The sequence below is a fragment of the Streptopelia decaocto genome (assembly GCF_964273445.1).
Source record: "Streptopelia decaocto genome assembly, chromosome: Z".
Lineage (NCBI taxonomy): Eukaryota > Metazoa > Chordata > Aves > Columbiformes > Columbidae > Streptopelia > Streptopelia decaocto.
Genome location: NC_138657.1, coordinates 23249594 through 23269554, shown reverse-complemented (window position 1 = coordinate 23269554; position 19961 = coordinate 23249594). Strand labels below are relative to the sequence as shown.

The 19961-nt window shown below is 35.7% G+C and overlaps 1 protein-coding gene across 10 annotated transcripts in view; it reads left to right on the top strand.

Annotated features, from left to right (window-relative positions):
* Nucleotides 1-19961, top strand: part of KDM4C (lysine demethylase 4C) — a 260034-nt gene that overhangs the window by 15881 nt on the left and 224192 nt on the right. For 8 of the 10 annotated variants that reach the window (XM_082075475.1, XM_082075473.1, XM_082075474.1 and 5 more), the window contains exons 3-5: nt 5509-5684; nt 8770-8884; nt 18804-18997. In XM_082075475.1, coding sequence (XP_081931601.1) covers nt 5509-5684; nt 8770-8884; nt 18804-18997 — 485 coding nt within the window. Of the gene's footprint in view, nt 1-1560; nt 1633-5508; nt 5685-8769; nt 8885-9015; nt 11639-18803; nt 18998-19961 lie in introns of those variants that run through there. The other 2 variants (XM_082075476.1, XM_082075472.1) reach the window with 2 other exon arrangements.

The window sequence follows — 19961 nt, the reverse complement described above, 5'->3', positions numbered from 1 at the left end:
TTAATATTTTAAAGAGTATAATACAGATGTCAGGTGTGGAATGGATGCAGGCATATATTGTATTTAATTTACTTTAGCACTAACCTAGCAAAAATCAGTCTGTAAAGTGGTGATCATGGCAACAGAACAACAGAGGTCAAGCTGTGGTCTTAGTCACCCTGAGGTAAGGCTGCAAGATGTGGATTAGAATCCCATAACAGTTGAAAATGAGCAGGGAGTCCATTCTAGTAATTTAAGTGACAATCCAGGTACTTCAAGATAGGACAGCTTTCAGGCGTAGTATGAGAAGTGGGTAGTAAATTTTAGATCCATATCCTTCGTTAACACTGTTTAACGTGTATGAATTTTTAAATATTCAAGCAACTTCTATTTTTTAATGTAATTAAATACAAATTGAAACCACTTTCTTTCCTGATGAAATTGTTAGTTACTTCCTTAAGGATGAACCTTGCAGTGTCGTTGCCATTGTCAAACCATACCTCTTTATTTTGTAATTTTATCTGATCTAATAATTAATATAATTTTTTTCAAAAAAGGAAATGAATTTTTTTTCTGGCTCTCTGATTAACATCATCTCTCAGTGAGATGATTATTAGATCTTATTATCAGATAGTAGGGGTGGAAAAGTTTGGCTACAGATTACTGGTCTCTCAAATTGTACACATACATGCAATTAAGATAAACTGGAAATTAGTGGAGTTTTAAAAGTAATTCAAAGATTTGATTTACAGAGTTTGTCACTACTGTTGCAGCACTTAGAGTTTCATCCTGTTTGTTTGAAGTCACTAAATTGAAAATATCTGATAAGGGCAGAATTTGACCATGTACTCAAGGATTTATGATATTTTGCATAGCGTAATTTGGCTTGTTTGAAGTTAATATCCCCATGTTTGTATGACTGAAAATGTGTGTCTCCATTTTGGCCATACACCCAGGGTTTAATTCCCATTCTAGCTGTCACGTTTCAGAACCATTTGGGAAGCTCTTCTTCATGTATAGGTTGTATAAATGTGATAGTACTAAGACCACAAAAAATATTTTTTATATATGTGTTTATATGAATCTGGGATATCTGCTGACCTGGGTTTACAGAGCACCTGGAATAATGTCTATGATACAAGAAAGCATAACAAAACCTTTAAAAAATGATTAATTACATTAGTTGTCTTTCAGTCGTACTGTGGCTCAGGAGGGGCTCTACTAGTTACACTATGTAGGTCTGCTTTCCCCTTCTGCTGGATACTAGAATAGCAGTTAAAGACTGTCTAGCTGTTTTCAGCCTGTCAGTTGCTACATATTTCTCAGTTGTCTTGAGATGACTTATATTTTGATTCTCATTATTTTTGATATATCTCAAAACTTATATTTCTACATTAAAAATATAGCAACTAAGTATTTTTAAAACAAATTTTATCAGATCAGTAATTCATACTGCGAAAGTTAAAGGGACATTTTTTGAGTTTTGGAAATTGGTTTTTAAATAGTAAGAATAAAATATTTTTTCCTGTTTCAATAGCGGTATAAAATGAACTTACAGAGGACCTAATTTGTATTGTCTAGGATGTACAGACTCAAGTATGAATGCAAAGAGAATGAAGACTACCAGAGGAGGTATATACATATACAGAAACAGTAATTTAACTTTTGAACAGAGGTCATAAGCAGAGCAGGCATACCTGACACTTTAAGTTAAATATGAAAGTCTAAAGAGAGAAGACATCTTACCTGTGCAGAGGAATACATGTATATAAATGGAGATAAAAGGACTACGGTTTGCACATATTGTAGGAGAGGGGCAGTGTGAGGAATAAAATGATGTAAAAAAAAAAAAGTTCCAAATACTATGCCTGAAACAAATTATTAACCTACTAGGCAAACAACACTAAACTCTTTCCAGAGCAGATAGTATACTGTGGCATCCTTGGAACAAATTGGCTAAAAAATTGCAGTTAGGCTTTTAAAAGTTTGGAATGAGTTTTAGGCATAGATAATGTATTTTAGTTTTACTGTTACAGAGAATTTTAAAAAGGAAAACAAAGAATGAAAGCAATAGAAGAAATGAAAAACAAGGCACACCGATAGATCAGTTGGTCTTTACTTGAATAAGAAGTGCTTTGGAGTCTCGAACTGTATTTACATAGACTGAAATAGTTAAATTAATTTGCAGTCTCATTGACAAGTAGACAAGTAATTTTGGAACATGATACTGAAAATAAATGTCGGCAAGTACAAGAAAAACAATTTTCAGAGGAGTTGGGGCAGAAGTAACTACACAGAGATAGTAGCCAATGACATTCAGAATCAGATGTAGAACAGGAGATTACCACAATATGGAAGAAGATTTAACAGAAATTTATGTGTTCATAGCACTATGAAATAACCTCAGTTATACTAATGTGCAGCCTTCATGGAGGAGACTGAGCGGTAGTTATAATGAAGACATCCCTATCTGAAACTGAAAGTATATTGTGCTAAATAACACTAGATGGTGTTAATAGGCTTAGGATTTTTGAGATACATATATATAGATGTATATAAATAAATAAATGAGAAAGCCTTGCCTTGGGTTTTTCTTTTTTTTTTTTTTTTTTAATTTACATTTGAGCATTGAACAGCTTGACTGATGAATTCGATCTAGGTTGCTTACATGGAATAAACTTAACTTGCCTAATTTTGAAGAGGTTATTTTTGCTAGAGGGAATGTGAAGAGGCTTAAGTAAGACAGGTCAGTGGTAAAAACTCAGAGACCTAGTAATTAATTCCAACTCTGATACTGACTAGCTGTGTGTTACTTTGGACGTGATATTTTAACATACCCAGTCCTTGCCCTAACTTTTGTTAGAAAATACAACTTCTTTGGAGCAGGGACTCTATTTTTATTTTAAAATGATGCTTAGCATATTTGAGGTACTAGAGAGAGTGCAGACAAGGGCAACGGAGCTGGTTGAGGGTTCTGGAGCACAAGTCTGATGAGGAGCAGCTGAGGTAACTGGGGCTGTTTAGCCTGGGAAAAAGGAGGCAGAGGGGAGACCTTATTGCTGTCTACAACTACCTGAAAGGAGGTTGTAGCATGGAGCGGGTTGGTCTCATGGAGCGGGTTGGTTCAAATTGGATATTAGGAAAAAACTTCTTCCCAGAAAGGGTTGTCAGGCACTGGAACCGGCTGCCCAGGGAAGTGGTGGAGTCACCACCCCTGGAGGGGTTTAAAAAGCGTTTAGACGAGGTTCTTAGGGACATGTTTTAGTGCCAGAGTCAGGTTATGGTTGGACCTGGTGATCCTGATGGTCTCTTCCAACGAAATGATTCTAAGATTCTTTATGAACCCCTACAGAATCCATTTCTGTAACCAGTACTTTAATTACAACTATAATAAACATGATCCAGTTACCTGGAAGGGGATATTTTGAACCTGTATTCACAAAAATATTTTTATTGCTTAAAACACACTGACCTTGAATTAAATAAAATCATGCAAATTTTGCTTTTCAGTATTCATATACTTGAGCCAAACCTACAAGTTCATGCTTAATAATGATGAAAATGGAAATCTCTGTGCACATATTTGATTTCTATGCATATATTCTGAATGCATGACTTCTCTGCTTCCCAACCAACATTTTGTATTTTGTTAATGTACATATAATTTAATATTTGTGTGGAAGAAATAAAGAGGATTCACAAGATGATTCATTTTTTTTTTTCTCTGAAAGTAAACAACATTGAAACTTGCTAAGTAGTCCCTGTATAACTGAAGTCCCATGCAATCTGAGATGGAAAAAAGGAAAAGAGGGAGTTGCAGCTGTGTAAAAAGTGGATAAAAATGCCTGTTTATGTGCTGGTTTGACTGAAGGCAAGTAAACTTTCTTCATGCAGTTAGAAACTTTTATTTCTTGTTTAGCTGGCTCCGTTGTTTGGGTTAGTTTGAGAACATGAAGATAACACCCCAGGATAGAGTCAGGCTTTTTCTTTCCCTTGTCTTTGAATTTTTCGAACAAAGAGAATCCAAGACCTGCTGTTATCTTAGCTGTTTTCTGGGAGCCAAAGTCTAAGTGCTCTGCGTGCAGGTGCGAGGCAGCGAGGAAGGGGGCAGAGATGGGTCAGGCCAGGCTGACATCCATTAGGTACAGAAATATGTTACTATCTGTAACTTTTCGTCGGCTTGGTGTTTTGGTGTATGCTTACTAGCACGAATGGTCTTGATCAGATTTCTTTGACGGGTGGACTATTTGATTACATTAGCATTACAATTTGCCCATTTGTGTTTGTTTTTCAAAGGTAGCAAATGATGCCTGTATTATTTTTTAGATTTTTTTTTACTTTGTCAGAGTGATGTAATAGCAAAATCTTTAAAGAACAATGTTGTGTGGAATCCTGAAATGCTGTTAGAGGAACAACCTAGCTAACCTAGTGTAATGGCTACCTCTAAGATGGGAATTGATTATTCTGGTAATGTAATTTGTATGTTGTAGATGCATGTTTGTGAAAGCCATGCTACCTTGTTGTATATTGCTTTTAAACTTTCCAAGATAAGGCTTGTGAAAACTTGATTTGAGCACCACAGAAAAGAACTAGTATAATGAGTGAATCAAAGAATGTATCATTGAGTCTTTTGGCAAGTAAAAGTTAAAAATCAAAACAAAACCAAAGATATATATTAAATATGTCTGTGTTTTCAAACTGTTATAATTTCAAATCTGGAGAGTTTTATGTTTTCGTATAAAATGGTATATGCGAGGAATATTCAAAGTTACAGAGTCTGCTAAAGAATGCTGGTATGACTACAGGCTTCTTTGAAATTCCTAATGACTTTATTGCTAAAACTTTGGAATCTGCTGAGGAGTTTTTTTAGACTTTGGGCAATTCTGTGGTATTTGAAATAAAAGTGTTAACTTTACAACTGGTTAATCTGCATATAGCTTTAATCTTTAATTATGAGATTTAAATCACATTAATATAAAACTAGTATATCTAAATTAGTGCAAACTCTCACTGTAATAGAGTTGTACTCTGCAGTTTTATGGGGAGTAAGTTAAAAAGACTCTAAAGTCTAAAGCTCTCTAAAATAGCTATATTTTTTCAGTAAGAAATAGTTATTCATACGGTTTACACCAAATAACATTTGGACAGGGGATAACAGAGGATAACGATTTTGTGTTGAGTACAAAACGTTTGTGAATTATAAGGCTTTCTGATTATAAAATATTTGTCTGTTCTGTTATTTTACATGTGAGTGTTTGCACAGTTGCACATGATTGAAATGCTGTAGATCAGTGAGTTAGTGCTTATGAATTGAGGTGACACTATGCCCATTTTTAATTGGTTTCTGCATTGTCTAGTAGTACTTACATGGTCAGTTAGTTATCGTGAAACACCTGGTTAAACAAGCACTCATTTGATCATGTGGGCATATTTGACTGGTTCTTTTGATTCTCTCCCCCGCCCCCCCGAATATTTTGAGTTGGTATTGCAACTATTGATGTCCTGTTTTTTTAATTTCTGAATTTAAAGGTTATCCCACCAAAGGAGTGGAAGCCAAGAAAACATTATGATGATATTGAAGATTTGGTGATTCCTGCTCCAATTCAGCAGATGGTCACTGGCCAGTCAGGACTCTTCACGCAGTACAACATTCAGAAAAAGCCGATGACAGTGAAGGAGTTCAAGCAACTGGCCAACAGTGACAAGTATGTATATGGGGGGGGGGGGGGGGGGGGTCTTGATTAAAAAGACAAAAACTGTTCACATATTGTGCTTTCTTTGAATTGTTTTGTGCAGCTGGTGGTTTGGGGTTTTTTTTTGCACTTTTTCAGTAGATATTTTCCTGTCTCCTAAGTTGTAGAAGGATACCACAATATGAATCTTGTTTGTGTTTCTGTCATTGAAAGCATCTGGTACCGTAGCAGCAAGGAAGCATCTAAAAAACCTGAGACATAGTGCTTTCTGTCTACCTTTTTTCTTTCTGTCCTAACAAATGTTTGTATTGAAAATGATGAAGATGATAGAGACTTATATCTGAGTTTTATTTTGAGTACACTTACTAATGTTTACTTTTTTTTTGCCTAGATACTGTAATGTAGTTATTTTTCAGAATTATAATGTATTTCTCAAAATAACGAACATATTTTTTAACTCGCCCAGAAGTTTTTGCATTAATGTAAAAGAACTCAACTGCTCCTAGCAAATGCCTATGTTCCAATTATGGCCAGATGGGCATTAAGGGAGGAGAAAAAAGTCTGTGAAGGGCTAGGCGCTATACTGAAAAGTTTCAAATTGGTGGGCATTCCAAGAAAAGGGGAGCGATAGAATGAATTTTTCCCCATTCCTTTTGTCTGCATAAAAAGAGTAAATTCTGCTTCAGTATTTCCTTAAAACTGACTGAAAAAAGTTTCTGGAAGGTGAGTAAAAGGATCCTAGAGATAAAAGATATTTGAATATAATGAAGGACGGTAGCACTGCCCTAGTTTGAAGGAAAGTTTCTCTCATAAGTTCATTTGAGAAATTAAGAGGTAAGAAGAGAAGCTGTTATCAAGATCAGGAAAAACTAGGACGTGAAAAGCTTTTAAAGAGACTCTTCAGCAAATGTTCCATAATATTCATGCCTTTGTAAAAGTGCAAAACTGATCTACTCATTTCAATTAAAAAGGATCGGTATGTTTCTACCCATTTATTACTTGTGAAAAACTGATGTTATCACACTTACAGTTTTCTTCCTCTGGTAAGTGGGAATGAGAACCTATTTTGTAGTTCTTAAAATTATTTGTTCAGTAACTATTAGAGCGGAGAATGAAATATAAAACCTGCATGATATCCTTAGTAATATTTTATTATACCTGTTCATATATGTTTAAAGTTTACATTAGATTAACCCATGATAAAATGATAAACAGTAATTTCTTAAAATAGTTTGATAGTGCAAAATGCTGTGAAGGTTTTAATATGTATCACAGTGTTAGTTAAGATTATTATGTTCTTTGTCATGGAAGATATTTTGGAAGTCTTTCTGATTTCAGTTTTCAAGTTTTTTTACTTAAATCAGTTCACAACTTCATAGGTGACATTAAGCTGGGAGGGCTTCTTATCTACAGGGTGTTTCAGAAAAATGGACCCAACATGTTACAATTACACAAAAATTTGCAAGCAATTTAATGAGTTAATCAAGTTTTAGTAACCTTTTAATAAGTGCTCTATGTTCCCTCCACCTGTTGTATGGACTGTGAGAGTTTCATTCACAGGCAGTTATGGTTGCAGAGATATATGGGTCCATCTTTTTGAAACACCCTGTATTACTAGCTGTGGATCTTTGTAAATATTCCTCACTGCTCTTAAGAAAATGTGTCATACAGCCTCCTATGGCACTCTTAATGCAGTCTGTATTTCTTAAACTATGAAGTAGCTGAGTGTCCCTATTTTCCCAGTAAAATAATTTTGTTCCCTAAGGAAGAAGACTTCTCTGTTAAATGCTCTTGAGTATTGTGAAGTTATCCATTTCCTTTGAGAAAGAGAGAAGGGCCATGAACATCTAAATTTGATCATATTTGCCTTTAAAAGGGCCATGTGTGCTCAGCCTAATGCATTGCATCTTTTATTTGTTTAGGCATTTATAATTCACCATTGAACCAAAGTGCTTTTCCACCCTCACCTCTGGGAAATATGGGCATAACTGCATCCCATAATCAAGATACTTGTGTTAGGGTAACTGAGTTCATGTATTGATATTACTCAGTGACAAGCAGAAATACAAACTAATTTCTGGAGCCTTATCATGCGAAATAATTGGAACAACTCCATTGTGGAGAATGCTTTGGTTAAGATGTGTTTTGCTAACTTGCTTGTCTTTGTTCTGTGTTATTGCATGATGTAAATATTCCTGGTCTACTTATTTCTTGTATGGTTGAATTTTCTTTCCAGTAGTTCCGGTGTAGTAGGTTGGTAGTGCTAATGTGAAACTTATCAGATTTGCAGTAATGGGGGAGAAAAATTTATTTTCTGAAGACCTAAATATGGGAGAATAGAGGCCTGACAGAGGATCTCGAGGCCAAAACTATTAATGGATATTTTCTATGGTAGTATGCTTGTGTTGTGTTCCCACAAGATTATACATTGAGGTTTCAGTAACCTTCCAAAGGTATATATCTAGGTATATTTATGTATACAAAAGTATGGTGCCCTGTGCTGCACTAAAAGAATAAAAAGAAAAATTCCCTTAAATGTGTGTGGGTTTTCTTTTTCCTCACTCCATGATAGAATTTTTCATGTCTACTCTTTGAAACGTTATGCCTTTTCTCAAAAGGTTTTTCTGGGAAAGGAAGAAAAGTACAGACTGCTACCTGACAGAATTAGTACATTTGACTTGTTCTAGGACAGGCTTGCTCAGGACCTACCTCTATGTCTTTGTAGTGCTGGTAGTGACTCAGGAAAATACCAAATACTTTTCAGTTGAGTTTTTTTTCCATGTGTGTCTCTTTTATGGAAGAGAAACAAAAGGGGGAGCCTCAGCCTAAGGACAGGCAGTAGATGTGCTGCTTTGCTGCTGGAGATTCGAGAAAATGTACGGGTAGGTGTATGACTTCAGTTAGTGTAGCTGTCTCGTAGGAGGCTGTATGCTATGGTGGCTCATTAAACTAATAATTCAGGACAACTAATAATTCCTCAGTGAATTTGGAATAATGTGACATCAGAATTCAGTTTGTAGTATCAGAAACCAAGTACATTGTGAAAGGTGGTTGTTGAAAGACTCTGCTGAACCTTTGCCTCCCTCTTCCTCTGCAGATACTGCACCCCAAGATACGTAGATTATGAAGATCTGGAGCGCAAATACTGGAAGAACTTGACTTTTGTGGCACCAATTTATGGAGCAGATATCAATGGAAGCATTTATGATGAAGTATGCATAGCTTTTTATCCAGTTTATCTCTTCCAGCCCTCTTAAAGGGCACTATACTTAGAGGATACATTCTTGCTTTGTGACTGACAATCTGTCTTTCTTTTGAAATCTTTGTGTTACCCACTTTAAAGACTCCAAGGAAATTTGAAATTAACTCCACATCTGAAGAGTCAGAAAACTTCTGTCCTTAGTAGGATATTGCTACTCTTCCTGATCATAAGACTCTTCCCCTTCTTCACTTTGAACTCTGCAGAACTTTGAGATTCCTTCCTATTTATTTATTTGTTTATTAACTTTTCGGTATGTGTGATATCTTTGTACCTCTGTGGAAATCTAGTGATATTTTAAATAACTTTAAAATTAAAAGATGAAATACTTTATTTCTCTCTCTTTCACTGAGGAAAATGGATAGCTGTACTTTATACATGCTTGGAATGCCTGCAGTTTCCTGGAAATGTGCTTACAATTACTATGTACCTCTGAATTAAAACAGATAAAATAGAATCTTCCTAGGGAAATGAATTTTGCTGGTTACTTGCCAAGATCTCCACGAATAAAAAGTGACTCTAATACAGATCTCATTATGCAAAGAATAACAATATCCATTGATATCAGTTAGGCTGTGTAAGTAGCTATAGGAACCAGATTTTGAAAGGATTATTGAAGTAATGAAACTAACAGAAGAACTGTGAGCATTTCCAAAAAGATTTTAGGATTTAAAAAATGCAGGGCAAACTACTATCCAAAAGTATCTATCATGTGTTGAGATTCTGAGTTATTTCATGTTCTGTGTAACTGCCTTCTCCAATCATTTAAAAGAAAAAATCAGAAAAAATGTAGAATTTCCCTGTGGCTGATGGTCTGAGGCTCTGCTAATATTTCATATGTCTTCACAGAAGAAAAATTACTTGAAGACTCTGTCCAAAGATAAATATGGTCAGCCAAGATGGCTCAAGGCAATTCAATTTTTGCACTAAGTTGTATGATCTTTGAAAGATAACTGTAAATGTTGAATGGTCTATTGTTTAGAGAAAACAGCAAGTCCAAATAGCTGTATAAAAATGATGGAGAAAATAACTGAAGATTCTGACTTGGGGTGTTTTGGCGAAGAGTCATTCTAGGGGGTTTTACTTTGTGGAGACCAAAATGGGGCACAGGAAAGCAGTTTTTCTTTCAAGAAATAGAACCTTGCCTTTTTTTTTTTTTCCTTCTCTAACATTGGCAGATAATACCTTCTGGTGTAGCTTTTCACAAATGTACAAATGTGTTTTCTTTGGTGTTTAGTATCTTAGGTTTACTGTTGCATGAGCAATGCAGTAATATCCGATTTTGAAGTGCTGACTGGTCACAGAGAAGGTCAGAGATTTCCTTCTTGTGGAATTGCACTCATTAGATTGGGGGGCTGATAAAGGGAGGTTGAAAAAGCAAATGGTGAATGAAGTGAGAAGAGTGGCATTCAGCAGTCTTAACTCGGCTGTTGGGTGCATGGGAAGACGAGACAAAGAAAGCAGTGAAAGTGGTAGGGAGCAGGAAATAAAGGAGCGGGGAAGAAAACAGTGATAGAATAAAAGAACCTTAATGGCTGTGATTAAATGCATATTATATAAAAGTAAATATAAAAGGCAAAATGTCAGTGAAAGGAATAGACACTGAAGAACAGACTGAGCAGTTAATGTGACAGCAGTGTCAGTGTCATGGTGTAGAGCCCAGTGGGGTTTAGAGGAAAAGAAGGAAAAAATGCCGGTGCCACACTGTTCGTGAGGAAAGTTACAGATGCCACTGATTAAAATGTTTTCACTGAGAATTTTTTTGCAGAAGTTAATTTTTGGCCAGCAGATGGTGGACTTGTACAAGTAATATTTTTCATGTCTTTACATTTGAAGATGGTGCTAAGAAAGGATCTTTTTGATTCTGTTTGTAATTAGAAGCTATTCTTATGTCTTCATTAAGTTTGCTTCAGGATTGTCATTATTCACGGAAAAGAAATGAATACAATTAGCTGACTTTTGGACAACATACCGCAGAAAGAGCATGGTGGAATTAATTTGTCGTAACAGACTATTTGCGATAAACAAAACGAAATGCTTGCATTTTGCAAAATGCATTTTATAGAAAACAGGGTGTTACAGATGTTGCATTTAATACAGAAGGGCAGAATCTGGCAGAATTCCAGGTAGGAAAACACCAGGAACTTAGGGAAAATGTGTTGTATACATGTAATTTGGCCATCAAAATTAGTGAGAAATGCTGCTATACTGAAAGTCCTTTTTTTCTTTAGTTTAAAAGTTTACATTACATTTTCTTTTCCACGTGGTAATGTTCAATTTTACATTGAAACATCTGTATCTGTAGCATGATGAACCTTTTTTTTTGTTTGTTTTGTTTTTCTGTTTCGATTATTTAAGCAACAATATGGTTATTCATGGAATCTAGCGTCTTGCTGGCATTGTGCCAGAGAGATCGTAGATCTTGCAGGTTTTTTTTGCTTTTCTTAGATCAGAGGATGACAGATTCCAAGAGGTTTGGAAGATGGTGCAAAGTTATAAAGCCTGTATTAGATGGAACAGCAAAAAAAACCCCAAAACATTAGGAACAAAGATATAAATGCATGCTTTGAAATTTGACAACTGACATCAATGATTCAAAGTTTATCTTTGTGATATTTGGATTATTCCAGAATCTGTGTTGTGTATTCATAATGTATTTATGGTTATTTGACAATTTTGAACACAGACTAAATGTTTATGAATAACCTATGAGAACAAGTATTCTGTACGCTGTATAGAGCTTTATAGAAAATAAATTCAAGATAGTTGAATGTTTGCTTGAAATATCATTATTATGTGCTGTATGCATTTTAATTGCTGTTACATTTAATTACAGTGCTTTTGTAGGAGAATGATGATGTAGGTGACCCAAGAAAAAGCATAGCACCAAGGAATAGATTGTAAGGATTGTTATTTTTGTTAAGATTGTAAACATTATTAGACACATGTTCAAAGTTCCGTCTTTTTGTTGCTGTAAGGTCATGTGGATATGAGTGAAAATTAATATTCCCGAGTTTATAATGTCAGTAATAAAGCACCAAGGTCACCAGGCTGCAGTTGTTAAACTGATTCATGAATTGTTTATGAACACCTAAGAGTGATGATTGTTTAGGAAGTTTAATAGAGAAGTGATTATTTTTATTATTATTTCAAGAGAGCTGTCTTTCTAGAGTTAGCATGTATGTCATGTCAACTTGAGCCAACCTAGACTATGAGTGACTAGTTTGCGAAACAGTTGCAAAAAAATTATCATTCTGTCAGGAAGTGGAAGGAAGGGAGTGGTTTTTTTTTTGTGTGTGTGTGTGGGTTTTTTTTTTTTTTTTTTTGTTTTGTTTTGTTTTTGGTTTTTTTTGAAATCATTATTAATCTTACCTTTTTATTAACTTCTGTGGCAATTGTACCTGTGAGTAAATTGAGGAGTGGGGCTGACCTACTTTTTCTGTGCAGTCCCTGTTCTCATGAACTACCCTTAGGACTTCCACTTCTGTGCCACTTGAAACCATTGTTTAAACCAAAACAGCCATCACTCAGGCCACAGATTGTTTCCTTATTGTAGGAGGTACAAGGTGCTCCAATTAACTTTCTCTGTTTCCTGGCCTTTTTTTTTTTCCTTAATTCATTTGAAACTGCAATTGTGTGGACAAATAGGGAAGACATATGAAACCCCTGCATGAACTGATGTAGCAACCAGGGGCAAAAAAATCTTCCATGTTTCAAAAGAAGTTCCAAAGAAAAGTAACTGATTTGACATTTATAGAGGATCATAAAATACACCTGACTTCAGTGCTGTCAATGGAATCTGCTGTTCAGTAGAGAAAAGCCAAGGTTCGGAAGCAGCATGTTTAAATGTTGTCTGGCCTTTCTCTTACCACTCTTCTTCAGCTCCTGTCTTGAAGATATCACTTCCCTTTTTCTGTCTTAGTTTTATTCCTCCTGATAAGACAGTTCCTGCTGCCTGCCTTCTCCTATGTGTAAGCCGTGGGCAGCTTATTTGATTAGTAATACAGGAGGGATTGATTCAGTGGATTTTGTAGGCTAACAGTTGTGTTTTTTTGCCAAATTGTAGGTACATCTCTAATGTAATATTAACTCTGGCAACAAATGTACTCAAGTTTTCTGCTGTATTCCTTGACTGAGCAACTGACTAGATTGCAAAGCAGCACCTTGACCTTGTATAAGTTTGGATTTGACCATGAAATGAGTTAGGGATGGCATCTGAGTTGTAATGTAACCTAACGCTGCAGGAGAGCAGTAGGGCACAAGCAATCCAAGAGTCTCTGGAGTGCATCAGTAACAATTTCCTGTCCAAAGTGGTCTGCTGGACCTTGTACTCACAAATCAGGGAGGACCTATTGCAGATGTGAAGGTTGAAGGCAGCCTTGGTAGTAACCATGAAATGCTGAGGTTTAGGATCTTGAAAGAAGGTGTCAAAGGCAGAAAGCAGGACCACAACCTGGCTTTCAGGAGAGCAGAATTCGGCTTCTTCAGTGATCTACTTGGAACAGTTGTGTGGGATAAGGCCCTGGAGGGAAGAAGAGCCCAAGAAAGCTGGTTGGTATTCACCTCCTCTAAGCTCAAGAGTAGTCCATTCTAGTGAGCAGGAAGTCAGGCAGAAATGACATGGACCTGCATGGTTGAGCAAGGAGTTTCTGACAAAACACAGGGATGAACAGGAAATATACAGGAGATAGAAACAGGGATGTGTAACCCGAGAGGAATATAGACACACTGTCCAAGTATGCAGATATGCAATTGAGAATGTCAGAGCCTACCTGGAAATGAATCACAGATGTTGAGAGCAAGAAGGACTTCTGTAAGTGTAATCCAGGGATCAATACTGGGTCTAATTGTGTTTAACATCTTCATTAATGATTTGGATGATGAGGCAGAAGTTGCAGATGATACAAAACTAGGAGGATCAGCTGAGATGTTAGCAGGTTATGCTGCCATTCAGAGGGACCTTAGCAGGCTGGAGAAACAGGCAAATGGGAACTCCACAGGGACTGAACTGTGCAAGTTCAACAAGGGGAAGTACAAAGTGCTGTACCTGGTGAGGAACAACCCCAGGTATATGATGTACATGATGGTGGCTGAAGGCTGGAAAGCAGCTTTCCAGAAAAGTACTTTGGGCACCCCGTGGGACACCATGTTGAACATGAGCCAGCAATGTGCCAGTGCAGCAAACCTGCCTAACTGTGCTAGGCTGCTTTAGGATGATCAGCTGCCAGCAGGTTGAAGGAAATGTTCCTTCCCTTTTATTCAGCACTGGTGAGGCCCCACCTGAAGTGCTGTGCTTCTGGGCTTCCCATCTCTTCCTGAAGCTACAGAGCTACTCAAGAGAGTTCAGCAGAAGGCCACTAAGATGATGAAGGGCCTGGAGCATCTGTCACGTGAGGGAAAGCTGAGAGAGCTGGGACAGTTCAGCTTAGAGAGGACTCAGGGGGCACCTTATCAATGTACAAAAATACCTGTAGGGAGAATACAAAGAGGACAGAGCCAGGCTTTTATCAGCAGTGCCCAGTGACAGGAGCGGGGGCAATGAGCACAGACTGAAACACAGAATTCCTGCTGATCGTCAGGAAACACTTTTTCACTGTGAGGGTGACTGAGCACTGGCACAGGTTGCCCAGAGAGACTGTGGATTTTTCCTTCCTTGATGAGATAGTCCTATAGATTGTCTTTTGCAAACTGACAACCAGAAGTATATCTCTCCCATGCCATCCATACATGCCAGTATATACAGGATGTTACTGGCTAGCTTAACGAGGCGACATAGACTCATCCCCCCCCCTTTTTTTTTAATGTAGAAAGGTCTGCATTTTTTAGCACACAATTATGTGAAATGTCCTTTCTCGATTATCTGCTGATAGTTGAGATCAATGTGATCATTCATTCACTTGTGTGTTTGGTTCTAATGTTCAGTACCAAAGAGAATCTACTTTCTTCTATGTTTTTTTACCACCCTTTCAATGGTTGTATCTGAGAAGAGAAAAAACAGATCAAATGAAGGAGATAGTTGGTATTTCCTAATCTGTGTGTTTACGATGCAGAGATTGTCTGTGTTTTATGCACTTTGAAGAAGCAATAAAATCCTGGCAGGTTTTTTATTGTCTTCATTGGTGTGAGTGAGTGGGTGTGTGGAGAGAGAAGTGGGTGACCAAGCACAAATTTTTTTGTATGTTTCTCCTACTCTTTTCCACCCTCTTAATTAGTTTTTTTTTAATTCTTCTTTATTACTTGAGCAGTTACAGTCAGTCATAGGGCATTTTTATTCCTAGTTGCAGAGCAGGTGTCTTGTTTGCCAGGTTAATATTGAAATTAATCCATGAGATAGTCACAGGAAAAATTAAACACTGAAAAAGGATTGTGTGTATTAATGCATGCATACACAAAATCACATTCATAAACGTATAATACATCACACTGACTGATTCGTTTAAGTATAGGGCACAAAATAGTATCGTCACTATTTTAAGTACTTGAAAAAAAAGGAATAAATAAAAATCATTTGGAGCCTATTTTATTCTTATCTGCAAAGAGGTCTCTGCTTAGAACCTTGAGCTTCACTTTTGACCAGTATACTGAAAGCTACATTTTTCTTTGTGCCTTTGAGAGAAGGATGGGTCAGCTCCTTCTGAACTGTGCAAGGGTTCTGATACTCGAGAAGGGAAGTGTCCCATTTTATTCCCACATTGCATTAAAAGCCGGTCCAGAAGCTGTTAAAAGAGTTGTAAAAACTCTTTGATAATAATTTAAAATAAGTTTGAATCATCTACAAAAGTGGTGAAGATTGGAACGGTGGTCTTCTAGATAAGCTGCTATGCATCTTACAATATTTCTCTGAAGGAATACGAAGTAAATCTAACGTGTGTAGCAATGATCACAGATAGTAAGATGTTTCAAGCCTGTATTTCTTTGTAAAGAAAAAAAAATATGTAATATTTCAGCTTTTTTCCTGATTTGGCATTTTGTGGTATGGTTGTCAAAGATGGCAGATATTCTTAAAAGAATTTGCCATCAAAAATGTGGATAAATTAGAAATACTTTACACATTCCCTTGAAATTATTACAATATTCCGATATTATTATGATTTTCTGAGTAGAATAAATGTTTGCTGTTTTCCTAACATTGAATAGATTACAATGTCTAAATGGGTTTTTACATTTATAAGAAACTACCAGCTACACCTTATGGTCTACTGGTGTTTTGATAATTGCTATTAAATATAGCAAGATGTCCTTTGATTTTGAGAAGTGTGTGTTGACCTGTTAAACTGCTCTTTTACAGCTCCTGTAATCTTTTTTAGTGTGCATTGCAATTGTGAAGCTTAAAAAGAGTGTTATAACCGTTTTGAAAAGTTAAAATCGGTATTTTACTTTTCATGTAAGCATTTTACTTCATGTTTTGGAATGTTAAAGATGTATCTCTGAGGGAAAGTAACAGCTTTATAATAATTTGTAATAATTATTGTAACAATCTAGGCATAGATATAAAACTGATTTATTATTATTTTTAAGTTCAAGGACTGTGGGAAGAGTTAAAATGAATCAGTGTGATTTTAGTATTTCAGCCAGTTTCAGTGGACATTTCCTTTTGAGCTACGACTGCTTGTCCAAAATAGTCTTTAGGAAATGGAAATAGCTCATGCATTTTGAGTGTAGAGGTTGTGGATTAAGTATTTTGTATGCTTGGTATTTTGAAGCAAGAATTGTTCTCCGTGGGAGGATTTACTTTCATTTTAGGGACAAACCACTACCAGTTTGCTTGGTGACTAGTTGTGATGTGACTTAACAGAGGGTGAAAATATGAGATGTGGTGTTGAAAAAAGACTTAATTTATTCTCTTAACTATCCCTTCATTCTTATTAAGAGCAGAATTTCAGGATGTTATAGTTGCTAAAATCTTACATGAATTAAATAAGGTGACTGGATGAATTAATTGGTAAAAAGCCCACAGGGTACTGTTAAGTAGAAGGGCAACACCTCTGTGTGGAGAAAACCTCAATCTGCAGATTGCTGCAGGCTGGAAGGATTTTCTGGGGAAGTACTGCTTTGCACACCCTGTTTCTTGTCTTCTTTTGGCCACTGTTGGAAAGAGTATGCTGCTTAGAGTAACAGTTGATTTTTATCTGGTATATTTACTGTTGTCTTCTAACTCTGTATGTGTCTGTGTGCCTACATGGTTGAGTCATTGCTCTTGTTTTGTTGTATTAATTTCTGTCTCTGCACGGTTTGAGAACGACGATAAATTTTATGTGATTTTAAAAAAATAAAATCTGTAAATTAATTTGAGGAATAATTAGTTTTCTTCAAACAAATTTTATATCTACTACTGCCTTGCTGGTCATTATGATTTTTAGATTTGAAAGGTCCAAATTTTATGAGTGTCTACTATTTGCGTTTATATTGGTATTCAGTTTCTTTTTCTTCGATAATTTTTTAATTTTTTTTTTTTTTAATTCTGAGTGCCTTTATATCACACAAATGCATCAAAGCCAGAGCTTCCATTAAAAAAACAACAAAAAAACGAAACACCCAAAAAGAACAAAAATTGCTGTTTGGAATAAACTCATTCTGTGAAGTCCTTTACTCCTTTTTAAAAGTCCCAGATAACTTACAGGTAGTTTTCCTTACTAAATGAAATAGTTGTAGCAGGCAGTCTTGTTCAATGAGAAGGCTGAACTTCATATAGAAGTTACTGTCTTGTGTATCAGTGCTAGCTGCTGCATATGTAACATGCTTGATATAAAATCTCAAAAACCAATGAATTGAAAACTGAGAGTATTCAATGTTCATGTCTTCTTGCTTTAAACTGTATTCTTAATTCACCACCTGCCCAACTATTGAATGTCACCATGTTTCTTAGTCTTAATGAGCTGCATCGGGTCTGCAGCGTGCCATCAATTCATTCTCCAAATTTGAGTAAGACTACCAGAACTGTGCAGAGTTCAGTGATGGGGGTGCAGAGCAGGTCACGGTTAAAAGGATGTGTAGGGGCTGTCTTCCCAATAAAGAAATCAGCCTGAATTGAATTTGTAATAGTTTTGATTATATTCCTTGTTTTTCTGACTGCTTGAGCACCAGCTAATGTCTTGCCCGGAGGTGCTAATAATTGCTGTTACAATGAAGTCTAATTTCTTTCTCTTCAGTTTTGTAGCTTTGATCTTGGTTATACTGGCTCTTACATGCTGTATTACCTGAAATTAGAATTGCACTTTGTGGTTGAAGCTGAAATACAGCAAAACGTAAATACCTGGCTTTCTGAATGGCTTTTAATATATGTATGTTATAGGCAATAATGTAAGGAAACAGCTGAAATCCCATGAAATCGGTAGATTTCTTCCATGGTATATTTCTTATTCAGTATATCATTACGGTTAGAAATACTTCTGAAGTGATGTAGTGGTTTTAGTTTTTATGCTTTTCAGAGAAATGGTAAATTTATGCGTGTAAACTCAATTTTCAAATCCTTTTGCATACTCTTTAGTATTATTTTGTAAGTAATGAAAAAGAGTAGATGGACTCAGTGAAACTTAGTGGCTTCCAGCTGTCAACTCATCAAAGACTTTTTTCTGCAGCTATTATTTCTATTGTGTATGGTATTTCAATCCATGTTAGATTTGATGTATTAAGTGTTAAGCAGATATAAACTTCTGTATGTTCTCTGCTTGGAAGATCTCAGGCTTAAAACCTAATGTAAATCTTTCCAAGGTCAAGATAATTTTTACTCAGGTAACTTCAGCCATCTTCTAAATTGCTTACAAATTTGTATTAATCTGCTAGATCCTGCGCATATCTTTTGACTGAGACTATTACGTAAAACTGCATTACTTCATAAATTTATTAATACATTTGTTGTGTATCTTTTTCAGGGTATTGAGGAATGGAATATTGCCCATCTTAATACAATATTGGATGTTGTAGGAGAAGACTGTGGAATTTCTATTGAGGGTGTAAATACACCATATCTATATTTTGGCATGTGGAAAACAACATTTGCATGGCACACTGAAGACATGGATCTCTACAGTATTAATTATCTCCATTTTGGGGAGCCAAAGTCATGGCAAGTTTAAATTTTTATTAAAGATTATTTCATTTATCTGTTTGTTTCAGCTGGGTTAACCAAACAGAAGAGGTGCAATTGCTTCACAATGATAAACTTCGGTGAAAAGCTAAGATAGTAGTGGTGGGTTTTTTTGTTTGTTTGTTTTTTTTAAGATGAGAATGCTATAAAATATGTGAATTTTTTAATGTAAGGAAGATCACAGTAATTTATTGTTTTATTATAGGAAAAGGCTAATAAATACATCAGGCTTATCTGAGTTCAACAGAAAAAGATTGTAATGATTGAATACGAGAAGTCTAATGGGTTGGGATGCCCAAGACTATTGGAGGGAACTTCTGTAAGGCCAATTTGAAGTCAGTTTCTTTGGTTCAATTGTCCTTTATCATAAAATCTTTCTTTTTTTTTTTTTTTTTTTCAAAATAACTATGAGGAGAACATAAAATAATTAGAAATATATATAATGGATGTATTATGCTTAGTTAGGTTCTGGCAATTTCTAATCATCCAAACTTACATGGAAAACTTTGTAGCTGGTAATTCCATAAAACATTATTGATTATTTTTGTACCCATACAAAAGATGAAGACCTATGCAACATCATGAGTTTAAACTAAGAAGGTGGTAGATTGGCCAGTTGTTGGTTTTTAGGTCATTGCTTTATGTTTACCTGCTTTTCTTCGATAGTGGATCTCTTGTGTTTAGACAGAAATGGTAAACACCACCTATTGTAGTAATGCAAGTCTGTGTTTTCAATGTATTAACTATATGTATATTTTAAAAAGCACTGCTTTGATAGAATTAAACTTACCAAGAAAGTCTTCTCAGCCATAAGAACAGTATCTTTGTTAAAAATAGATGTAAGGACAGATAATTCCAAAACATTCTAAGATGACAGGACAAATTTAACTAAAACAATGATTGCATTAAAATTATTTTAGATTCTTAGGAATATTCAGAGTGC